Source organism: Equus asinus, chromosome 1 (genome assembly GCF_041296235.1).
Source record: "Equus asinus isolate D_3611 breed Donkey chromosome 1, EquAss-T2T_v2, whole genome shotgun sequence".
Classification (NCBI taxonomy): domain Eukaryota; kingdom Metazoa; phylum Chordata; class Mammalia; order Perissodactyla; family Equidae; genus Equus; species Equus asinus.
Window position 1 is genome coordinate 165,493,975 of NC_091790.1, and position 12,571 is coordinate 165,506,545.

Sequence of the window (12,571 nt, forward strand, 5' to 3'; positions counted from 1 at the left end):
AAACAATTCACATAATGCCACAAACTACACAGAAACGGTACTAAGAAAAGAAGAAAAACAGAAAGTGAACACAATAATTCAATGCAACAGAAACTTAGACTTACAGTATTTAGTGAGAAATCTGGATGACTAATTTAACAAGTAAAAGAGGGTCGGGAAAAACGACATGGCATTGACTGAGAGTTAAAATGCCAGCAGTCAACTCCTCGTATTCACTCAGGATGCATACCTCACCCATGCAGCCTTCTTTCATCATGTACTTCCTAACATGGCTCCAGATTCGAGTTTTAGATAGCAGGCTACCACCAGTGGCCTGTTCAAATTTTTCATAACTTCCATATTTCTGTAAAGTCAGTTCCATAATATTGATGGACTATAAAAGAAACAGAGATAATGAAAGTAAATAGCCTCCTATTACTTTCAGATGAGTAATAAGCCAGTTATATTCTTATTTATCATGACCTGTGTTTATTGATTTCCAAATTAAACTGCAACTGAGGTACCACATCTTTCTAATCCTAAACAGCTTTCACTCATTTTCACAGATTTTTACAAACACCTGTGTACTTACAAATACTCTTTCCCTGTGTTCGTTTCTCCTTAACGTGCTAAAGGCTAAAGGGGCTCAAGTACTGCATATATTGTCAACACCGACGGGCTGGGAGCTAAGGCAGAGAGGCTCCTTTGCTTCTCTAAGACCCTTTGGTAGTTTGGCAGCAGAACTCAGAGTGGAATATATGTCTCCAGACTAGTCACTAGATTATAATTACCAAATGGATAAAGAAAAAAGACCCACAATTTTTAAGAACACACAAAATAATCAACTCTTCTGTGACAATCCTATAAAAATCTGATGTTTTCCTGGGCTACTATTTGGCAGAAAATACAGTCTTAACATTACTAAAAACACTTTTATCTTTCATTCAGGGCAGGGTACTATCTACTTTTCATTTGTCACAAATTTATGCATAAATATGCAGAAAGGAAGGCTAAAAAAACTGGTAATGAATCACAGATCATTAATGTCTATGGGAAAGCCACAAGATAGGAAAATATAAGGAAGAAAAAAGCTCTTCAAAGGTCTTTTGGGAAAGAAGCTAGAAAATTCAAATATATCTTATATGAATTGTGAAAGAAGCTAGAAAATTCAGATACATCTTATATGAAGTCTATAGTTTCTGGACTGTTGTCAGCCTAGTACAGAGATTAAAAGTACAAGCTCTAAAGTCAGACTACCTGAGTCGACGTTCTGGCTCTGCCACCTTCTGGTGTGTGACCACGGGCAAGTCACTAAACCTGTTACTAAGCCTCCTCATTTGTAAATGGGAATAACAATGTCTACTTCACAGTTTTGTTGAGAAAATTTAGTCAACCTTTGTAAAGCACAGTGTCTGAGATATAATAAGCAGTCAATACATATCAATTATTACATCATTGTGATCAACGTTATCATTCTTTATAAATATCACCATTGTAGATAACATGCCCAACACAAAAACTACCGAAACGCTCACACACTCCAAGTTACAGCTTAACATATAGATCCCCACTGGAAAAATACATATTACTAATAAACTAGGCATAAGGTCACCATAACAAGAAATAGCTGCAATAGGCTTTGCCTGGCCTCTGTTCCCAAAACTGTTATTGAAAGCCTTGCTATTCATAGTGGCCAAAGCAGGCAGCATTGGCATGCATGGGAGCTGGTTTCAGATGCAGAATTTTGCCCCATGCCTACTGAATCAGAATCTGCATTTTAACAAGATCCCCAGGTGATTCATGTGCACAGCAAAAAGTGAGAAGGCTCTCAGAGAATGAGAATATAGCATAAATACACCAGAAGCTAATTTATTTATGACAACTAGGATAATTAAAAGAATAAATTAGCACATAATTAAAAACCCAGTTAGCCGATTAGCAAAGCTGTTTTACATACATCAGTCTAATGGTCACTAGTTACCAAGATATCAAACAGATTACTATAGCTTTGTAGTCTATTTTGAAATCAGGGAGTGTGATACCTCCAGCTTTGTTCTGTTTTCTCAGGATTGCTTGGGTTATTCGGGGTCTTTTGTGGTTCCATAAAAATTTGAAGATTCTTTGTTCTATTTCCATGAAAATGTCACTGGGACTTTGGTAGGGATTGTACTGAATCTGTAGATTGCTTTAGGAAGTACGGACATTTTAACTATGTTCATTCTTTCATTCCATGAGCATGGAATATCTTTCCATATCTTTGCGTCTTTTCACTTTCTTTCAACAATGTTTTATACTTTTCAGTGTACAGGTCTTTCACCGCTTTGGTTAAGTTTATTCCTAGGTATTTTATTCTTTTTGTTGTGATTGTAAATGGGACTGTGTTCTTGATTTCTCTTTCTGCTATTTCATTGTTTGTGTATAGAAATACAACTGAATTTTGTTATGTTGATATTGTACCCTACTTTACTGTATTCATTTATTATTTCTAATAGTTTTGAATGTAAGACCTGAAACCATAAAACTCCTAGAAGAAAACATAGGCAATATGCTCTTCAATGTTGGTCTTAGCAATATATTTTTGAATATCATGTCTCCCCAGGAAAGGGAAACAAAAGAAAAAAATAAACAAATGGGACTATATGAAACCAAAAAGCTTCTGCACAGCAAAGGAAACCATCAACAGAACGAAAAGACAACCTAACAATTGGGAGAAGATATTTGCAAATCATATATCTGAGAAGGGATTAATATGAAAAATATACAAAGAACTCATACAACTCAATAACAAAAAAACAGCCCAATTAAAAAACAGAGGATCTGAACAGATACTTTTCCAAAGGAGATATACAGATGGCCAACAGGCACACGCAAAGATGTTTAACATCACTAATTATCAGGGAAATGCAAATCAAAACTACAAATAGATATCACCTCACACGTGTCAGAATGGCTATTATTAAAAAGACAAGAAATAAATGTTGGAGAGGATGTGGAGAAAAGGGAACCCGTGTACACTGCTGGTGGGAATGTAAACTGGTGCAGCTACTTTCGAAAACAGTATGGTGGTTCCTCAAAAAATTAAGAATAGAACTACCATATGATCCAGCTCTTCCATTTCTGGGTATTTATCCAAAGAACATGAAAACACTAATTTGAAAATATATATGCACGTCTATCTTCACTGCAGCATTATTCATAATAGCCAAGACTTGGAAATAACCTAAGTGCCCATCAATGGATGAATGGATAAAGAAGAGGTGGTATATACATACAATGGAATACAATTCAGCCATAAAGAAGATGAAATCTTCCCATTTTTGACAACACAGAGGGAATTATGCTAAGTGAAATAAGTCAGATGGAAAAAGCCAAATACCATATGATTTCATTCATAAGTGGAAGATAAAAACAACACACACATTGATACAGAGAATAGACTGGTGGTTACCAGAGGGGAAGGAAGGTTAAAGAAATTTTTTATTGTAGCTTGTGTTTATAGGTTTCTAAAAGTATGCACTTAATTTTGGATAAAATTAGCTTTTCTAGCATATGCTTACTCAGTAGGGAAATGTCGTTATCTGGTTACCATTTATTATAGCAAATACAAAACAGTGTAGAGAATTAAGACAAACTTAAATACAGGCATTCTTTGTTATCACCAATAAATGGTACTAATAGAAGGTATTAAGAATTCATATTCATAATAAGCATTCATAAGAAACAAAGATTTAATTGGAAATATATATTGAAAAAGTACCCTATAAATGTAAGATTAAAACTAACTTTGGTAGTTTAACAACATTTAGGCAACGTTTATGCCTATGAATTATTAGATTCATCAGAGTGAATAAAAATAGTGGAGTTTTGGTAGGGAGAGAGGGAATGTAATTTTTCCATCAAAATGATATACAATAGCACAGTCCTTCATTTCATCTTGACTTACATGACACCATGATAGTGGCAACACTACCTGGAAGCTACATCGAGATTTCCCAAAGCTTAATATTATGTCATGTTCAATCGTCACTCTTTGAAATGCCTATCCTGTTGTCATCTCTACTGATTTTTTTCTTCATCAGTTTTTCAACTGGTTCAACATAGATTTGTCAGTGATCACACAGATCTCCAGTATCCTTCACTGACCTCAAAGAATAACTTTCTAATCTATCTCCATTATAATAGCCCCCAGCATAGACACAGAGACAGTGGTTGGAGGAGTGAATAAATTCCAGCTTCAAGAGAGAAATCAGGAATACTGAGTGATCACTTCTCAGTGAATATTTTTGTGTTAGAAGAACTTCTGCTTCCTTATGTAACATCTCAGCTGCAGGCCACAAAAATTTTATGAGTATGATCTCAATTTTGGAAAAGGAAAAAGGCAACAAGCAATTTAAAAAGCCACAAGGAAGCCTAGAAGGATATAACCAAAGGCTGATGCTCATGTTTGGGAAGGTGTGATGGGTTGCACTGATGTTTATTATTTGTACTTTTCAGAAGTTTTAAAATTCTTTACCACATGCATATATTAGTGTTATGCTCAAAAGGAAAAAGTCATTTTTTCCCAGCTTTATTGAGGTATGATTGACAAAAATTGTATATATTTAAGTTGTACAATGTGTTTAAGGTGCACAGTGTGATGGTTTAATAAATGTATACATTGTGAAAGGATTACCAAAATTAAGTTAATTAACATATTCATCACCTCACATAGTTACCATTTTTTTGTGTGGTGAGAATATCCAAGATCCCAGCAAATTTCAAGTATACAACACAGTATTATTAACTGTAATCATCCTGTTGTACATTAGAGCCCCAAAACTTACTCAGCTTTATAACTGAAAGTTTGTACCCTTTGATCTACATCTGCCCATTTCCTCTACCCCCTAGTTTTTATTTTTATTTTTTATTTTTTTAACGAGTTCATAATAGTTTACATCAATGTGAGATTTCAGTTGTACGTTATTTCTTGACTGTCACCACATAAGTGCTCCCCTTCACCCCCTGTGCTCACCCCCCTTCCCCTGGTAACCACTGAACTGTTTTCTTAGTCCATATGTTTGTTCATATTCCACAGGACTGAAATCATCTGGTGTTTGTCTTTCTCAGTCTGGCTTATTCTGCTTAGCATAATTCCCTCCAGGTCCTTTCATGCTGTTGCAAATGGGATGAATTTGTCATTTTTTCTGGCTGAGTAGTATTCCATTGTATATATACACACCACATCTTCTTTATCCAATCATCGTTTCATGGGCACTTGGATTGTGTCCGTGTCTTGGCTATTGTGAATAGTGCTGCAATGAACATAGGGCTGCATATGTTACTTTGGATTGTTGATTTCAAGTCGTTTGCATAGATACCCAGTAGTGGGATAGATGGGTCATATGGTGGTTCTATATTTAGTTTTTTGAGGAATCTCCATACTGTTTTCCATAGTGGCTGCACCAGTTGCACTCCCACCAGCAGTGTATGAGGGTTCCCTTTTCTCCACACCCTCTCCAACATTTATTTTTAGTGTTAGTGATTACAGTCATTTTAACAGGTGTAAGGTGGTATCTTAGTGTAGTTTTGATTTGCATTTCCCTGATGATTAGTGATACTGAATATCTTCTCATGTGTTTATTGGCCACCTGTATATAGTCTTTGGAAAAATGTCTGTTCATATCCTCTGCCCAGTTTTTGATCGGGCTGTTTTTTTTTTTTTTCATTGTTCAGTTGTGTGAGATCCTTATATATTATGGAGATTAACCCCTTGTCAGATATACGATTTACAAATATTTTCTCCCAATTGGTGGGTTGTCACTTTGTTTTGATTCTAGTTTCTTTTGCCTTGCAGAAGCTCTTCAGTCTGATGAACTCCCACTTGTTTATTTTTTCTTTTGTTTCCCTTGTCTGAGAAGACAGGGTATTTGAAAAGATCTTTTTCAGTTCGATGTCAAAGAGTTTACTATCTATATTATCTTCCAGGAGTTTTATGGTTTCAGGAGTTATCTTTAAGTCTTTGATCCATTTTGAGTTTATTTTTGTGTATGGCATGAGATAATGGTCTACCTTCATTCTTTTGCACATGGCTGTCCAGTTTTCCCAACACCATTTATTGAACACACTATCTTTTCTCCATTGTACGTTCTCGGCACGTTTGTCGAAGATTAGCTGTCCGTATATGTGTGGTTTTATTTCTGGGCTTTCAATTCTGTCCCATTGATCTGTGTGCCTGTTTTTGTACCAGTACCATGGCGTTTTGATCACTATGGCTTTGTAGTACATTTTGAAGTCAGGGATTGTGATACCTCCAGCTTTGTTCTTTTTTTCTCAAGATTGCCTTAGCAATTCGGGGTCTTTGGTTGCCCCACATGAATTTTAGAATTCTTTGTTCTATTTCTATGAAGAATGTCATTAGGATTCTGATTGGGATTGCATTCAATCTGTAGATTGCTTTGGGTAATACGGACATTTTAACTATGTTTATTCTTCCAATCCAGGCACATGGAATCTCTTTCCATCTCTTTATGTCATTATCAATTTCTTTCAGTACTGTCTTATAGTTTTCATTGTGTAAGTCCTTCACCTCCTTGGTTAAATTTATTCCTAGGTACTTTATTCTTCTAGTTGTGATTGTAAATGGAATAGTATTCTTGAGTTCTCTTTCTGTAAGTTCGTTATTAGAGTACAGAAAAGCAACTGATTTTTGTAAGTTGATTGTGTACCCTGCAAGTTTACTGTAGTTGTTAATTATTTCTATTAGTTTTCCAATGGATTCTTTTGGGTTTTCTATATATAAGAGCATGTTGTCTGCAAACAGCAAGAGTTTCAATTCTTCACTCCCTATTTGGATTCATTTTTTTCCTTTCTCTTGCCTAATTGCTCTGGCCAAAACCTCCAGTACTAGATTGAATAAGAGTGGTGATAGTGGGCATCCTTATCTTGTTCCTGTTCTCACGGGAATGGTGTTCAGTTTTTGCCCATTGAGTATGATGTTGGCTGTGGGTTTGTCATACATGGCCTTATTATGTTGAGGTAATTTCCTTCTATCTCCATTTTGTTAAAAGAGCTTTTATCATAAATGGCTGTTGGATCTTGTCAAATGCTTTCTCTGCATCTATTGAGATGATCATGTGGTTTTTATTCCTCACTTCGTTGATGTGGTATATCACACTGACTGATTTGCGGATGTTGAACCACCTCTGTGTCCCTGGTATAAATCCGACTTGAACCATGATGTATGATGCTTTTGATGTATTGCTGAAGTCGGACTGCCAAAATTTTGTTGAGGATTTTTGCATCTCTGTTCATCAGCAATATTGGCCTGTAGTTTTCCTTTTCTGTGTTGTCCTTGTCAGGCTTTGGTATCAGAGTGATGTTTGCCTTGCAGAATGTGTTAGGAAGTATTCCATCTTCACTAATTTTGTGGAATAGCTTGAGAAGGATAAGTATTAAATCCTCTCTGAAAGTTTCGTAGAATTCCCCAGGGAAGCTGTCTGGTCCTGGGGTTTTATTCTTTGATTACTGTTTCAATCTCTTTCCTTGTGATTGGTCTATTCAGACCATCTGTTTCTTCTTTTTTTTTTTTTAAAGATTTTATTTTTCCATTTTCTCCCCAAAGCCCCCCAGTACATTGCTGTGTATTTTTCAGTTGTGGATCCTTCTAGTTGTGGCATGTGGGACGCTGCCTCAGCATGGCTTGATGAGTGGTGCCATGTCCACACCCAGGATCCAAACCAGCGAAACCTTGGGCCGCCAAAGCAGAGCACGTGAATTTAACCACTTGACCATGGGGCTGGCCCCTATCTGCTTCTTCTTGATTCAGCTGTGGGAGGTTCTAAGAGTCTAAGAATTTATCCATTTCCTCTAGATTATCCACTTTGTTGGCATATAGTTTTTTGTAGTAGTCTCTTATAATCCATTGTATTTCCGTGGTGTCTGTTGTTAGTTCTCCTCTTTCATTTCTAATTTTGTTTATCTGAGCTTTCTCTCTTTTTTTCTTTGTAAGTCTGGCTAGGGGTGTGTCAATTTTATTTATCTTCTCAAAAAACTAGCTCTTTGTTTCACTGATCCTTTCTACTGCCTTTTTCATTTCAATAGCATTTATTTCTGCTCTGATTTTTATTATTTCTCTCCTTCTGCTGACTTTGGGCTTTGTTTATCCTTCTCTTTCTAATTCAGCTAGATGTGATCTGAGATTGCCTATCTGGGACTCTTCTTGTTTAAGGTGTGTCAGTATTGCAATGAATTTCCCTCAATATGGCTTTTGCTGCATCCCATATGAGTTGGTATGGTATGTTTTCATTTTCATTTGTCTCCAGATATTTTTTGATTTCTCCTTTAATTTCTTCAATGATCCATTGCTTATTCAATAGCATGTTGTTTAGTCTCCACATCTTTGTCCCTTTCTCAGCTTTTTTCTTGTAGTTAATTTCCTGCATTGTGATTGGAAAAGATGTTTGTTATTATTTCAATTTTCTTAAATTTACTGAAGGTTGCCTCGTTTCCCAACATATGGTCTATCCTTGAGAATGTTCCATGTGCACTTGAGAAGAATGTGTATTCTGCTGTTTTTGGATGGAGTGTTCATAATATGTCTATTAAGTCCAACTGGTTTAGCTTTTCATTTAATTCCACCGTTTCCTTGTTGATTTTCTGTCTGGATGATCTATCCTTTGATGTGAGTGGGGTGTTGAGGTCCCCTACTATTACTGTGTTATTAATATCTTCTTTTAGGTTTGTTAATAGTTGCTTTATGAACTTTGGTGCTCCTGTGTTGGGTGCATAGATATTCATAAGTGTTATTTCTTCTTGATGGAGTGTCCCTTTGATCATTACATACTGCCCCTCTTTGTCTCTCTTTACCTGTCTTATCTTGAAGTCTACTTTGTCTGATACAAGTATTGTGACATCTGCTTTCTTTCATTTGCCATTAGCTTGAAGTATCATCTTCCATCCCTTCACTCTGAGCCTGTGTTTGTCATTGGAGCTGAGATGTGTTTCCTGGAAGCAGCATATTGTTGGGTCTTGTTCTTTAATCCATCTTGCCACTCTGTGTCTTTTTATTGGAGAATTCAATCCATTTACATTTAGGGTGATTATTGATGTATGAGGGCTTAATGCTGTCATTTTATCACTCATTTTCCTGTTTTCCTGCATTTCCTTTGTTTCTCGTCCTGTGTGTTTTGATCTACCCATTGAATTGTGTAGTTTTTTATGATGTTTCTTTGTTTTCTCTTTATTTATTATTTGTGTCTCTGTTCTGCTTTTGTGTTTAGTAGTTACCCTGAGGTTTGTATTCAGAAACTCATGTGTAAGCTATTCCATTTTCTGATGGCCTCTTATTTCCTTAGTCTAAACTGATTCAGTCCCTTTCCTCCTCCCCTCCTAAGTTGTTTTTCTCACATTTTATTCCATTTTGTGTTGTGACTTTGTGGTTAAAATAACAGGATTATCTTTGTTTTTGGTGTTTTCCTTCCCTTTAGCTTAATGTTTTATTGAGTATTTGCTATCCTATTCTGATTCTGTCTACCTATTTATCTCCTTACTTTGTGGTTTGTGACCCCTTTCTCTTTTCAGGTATGAGGGGCTTCTTGAGGATTTCTTGTGTGTATGTGTGTGTGTGTGGGGGGGGGGGTGGGGGGTGGGTCTCGTGGCTATGAAGTCCTTTAGCTTTTGTCTGTCTGGGAAGGTTTTTATTTCTCCCTCATATCTAAAGAATATTTTTTCTGGATATTCTTGGCTGAAATTTTCTTTTAAATATTTGAATAAGTCATGCCATTCTCTCCCAGCTTGTAAGGTTTCTTCAGAGCAATCTGCTGAAAGCTTGATAAGGGTTCCTTTGTAGTTTATTTTCTTTTGCTTCCTGCCCTCAGTATTCTTTGTCATTCATTTTTGCCAGTTTTACTACTATATGCCTTGCAGTAGATCTTTTTATATTGACATATCTAGGAGATCTAGAAGCCTCTTCCACACAGATTTCCCTCTTTCCCTAGGTTTGGGAAGTTCTCTGCTATTATTTCTTTGAACAAGCTTTCTGCTCCATTCTCCTCTTCTCCTTCTTGAATACCAATAATTCTTATGTAGCATTTCATAAGTGAGTCGGATATCTCTTGGAGACTTTCTTCATTTCTTTTTAGTCTTAGTTCTCTCTCCTCCTGTGTCTGGAGCATTTCAACATGTCTATCTTTGATTATGCTGATATGCTCCTCTATGATGTCTACTCAAGAGTTCAGGGAATTCATATGTTGTTTTATCTCTTCCATTTTGTCTTTCATCTCTAATATTCTGATTGATTCTTCTTTATAGTTTCAATCCCTTTTGTGAAGTAGCTCCTGAACTCGTTGAATTGTTTCTTTACATTCTTTTTTACCTCACTGAGTTTTTTGATGATAGCTATTTTGAATTCATTGTCGTGTAGATTACATATTTCTGTGTCCTCAGGACTGAATTCTGAGTACTTGTCGGTTTTTCTCTGATCTGGAGATTTGACACAATGTTTGATATTCCTAGAGGAGGTGGGTCAGATCTTACACATCCTGATATTATTTGGTTGTAGTAACGCCCATTTCCACTAGGTGGGGGTCAAGCGCTGCGTGTTCTGAACCCTCCTTCAGCCAAGGTCCCAGGCAGTGGAGCAGGCACGGGGCAGGTGGAGAGAGGGATGCTTTCTCCTGCATGCTCTCTGGGCTTTCTCGTTCTACTCTCGCTATCTAGTCTCTTGGCGTGTTGGCTTGATGAGGTCACCCCCTGCAAAAGCTCTAACCCTGGTAGAGGTCTTCCCTCTAGGCTGCACAGGTCCTTGGTGGTTTTTGATGTTCCTGTGAACAAACATCCCCTCCCCTTTTCCTTCCCTCACAGATCCTCCTGTGGTCAGTGATTGCAGTCTTTAGGGGAGGAAGCGAAGTTCTCTCTTACCCCGCTCCAGCTCCTCCGAGGGGGTTTCAGTCTCTCTGCCCTCCGTCGTATGGCTGCATGTCTCTCCAACGTTTTTGTGTTGTGTTAGGATGTCCTCTGTTGGAGTATGAGTGTCCCTTTTCATTGTATGTTGGAGGGGAGAGAGTCCCGGGCAAGTTCACTCCGTCATGATGCTGACATCTCTCCCTATTATTTATTTTGAAGATGATTAGCCCTGAGCTAACATCCACCACCAATCCTCCTCTTTTTGCTGAGGAAGATTGGCCCTGAGCTAACATCTGTGCCCATCTTCCTCTGTTTTACACGTGGTACGCCTGCCTCAGCATGGCTTGATAAGTGGTGCATAGGTCTGTGCCCGGGATCCAAACCCACAAAGCCCAGGCCGCTGAAGAGGAGCATGCAAACTTAATCAGTATGCCACTGAGCCAGCCCTCTAAAAGTTATTTTTTTTAAAAAAAAGGAAAAAAGAGAGTTCATCTGCTCCCCAGAGAGTTAGGAGAATCAATGTCTACACCACTTGGAGAATCAAGCTTTCACACACCTCTACATGGGTAATACTTTTAGAGGCAGTAAATTGCATGTCAAAACTCTCTTCTCCAATAACATTATCATTTAAGTTTATCAGAAAGCTACATCTCCCAATATTATTTGGTGGGGGTTCAAACAAGAAGCAGCTTAATTATTTTTCTTGAATCATTACTTTCAATTTGCCATCCAGAATATTCCTTTCCTATCTTCAAATATCTCAACGAGATTCTTTAGCCTACCACTAAGTTTCAAGTATTAAAAAAAAGTCACTTCAAGTCAATTTAATCCAAATTAAAACTTCAATCACATATCCAATCTCATCCCTCCCGTTTTCTGGGCCTCTCTTTCTCTTCAGTATGTTGAGGGCTTGGAGAAAGGAACAAACAATTCCTATGGAACTGGTTCAGTTGTGGTCCTCCTCCCTTGACTGGAATGCTGGGGCAGGCCTATCATAGCAGGTGCCTCCAGTGCACAGCTCACTGACCAGCCTCCTTTCCAACAGGCTCTAGGCAAGGAAGTCACCCTGGAGTGAGTGGTCTACTAACAAAACTATTTCTATGAAATTTAAAAACCCAGGTGAAACAACCTAAAGATTTAACTTAATCAACTTACTGTATACCCGTTATATGAAATATGTACAGTCAGTGAAAATAAAGCTGACAAAAAAGAAATGCTGACAGTTTTTAATGACATGAGAAAATACAGATATGTAAACAAAAGTACACTAACCTCAATTATGAACAACATTAGGCATGGGACAAGGAAAACTCACTAAAATGTTAATAGCGGTTACCTGTGGGCAATAGAATTACGGGATTTTTATCCCTTTCTCCATAATTTTATAAGTTTTTATACTGAACATGTACTACTTTTATACCTGGAAAAACATAATGTTTAAGTGACCTCTACTTTGGAACCCCCCAGCCTTTCTATTCATCATCTAGTTACCTTCTCCCACTTGCCCACTAGTCACTGATATCCCTTCTCTGGCGTATTTGTATTTAAGAAGGGAACACAAGAAAAATTTTAAAATCTCTTAAAAATTAAGACAAATATTTTCTAGAGATTTTTAGGCTGGTAGGAAAAAAGTTGGTATAACTAACATTCTTGAGGTCTCCTCACAGAGTAAGCAGCCATTTCCCTCACCCGTACAGAAATCTAGCCCTGA

General features: G+C 37.2%; 1 protein-coding gene across 7 annotated transcripts in view; it reads right to left on the reverse strand.

The window, feature by feature from the left end:
* Nucleotides 1-12,571, reverse strand: part of MATCAP2 (microtubule associated tyrosine carboxypeptidase 2) — a 59,921-nt gene that overhangs the window by 11,739 nt on the left and 35,611 nt on the right. For 5 of the 7 annotated variants that reach the window (XM_070511862.1, XM_014840728.3, XM_014840731.3 and 2 more), the window contains one exon: nucleotides 230-373. The exons of the other annotated variants lie outside the window; for them this stretch is intronic. In XM_070511862.1, the coding sequence (XP_070367963.1) occupies nucleotides 230-373 (144 nt within the window). The remainder of the gene's footprint in view (nucleotides 1-229; nucleotides 374-12,571) is intronic. 7 annotated transcript variants of the gene reach the window in all.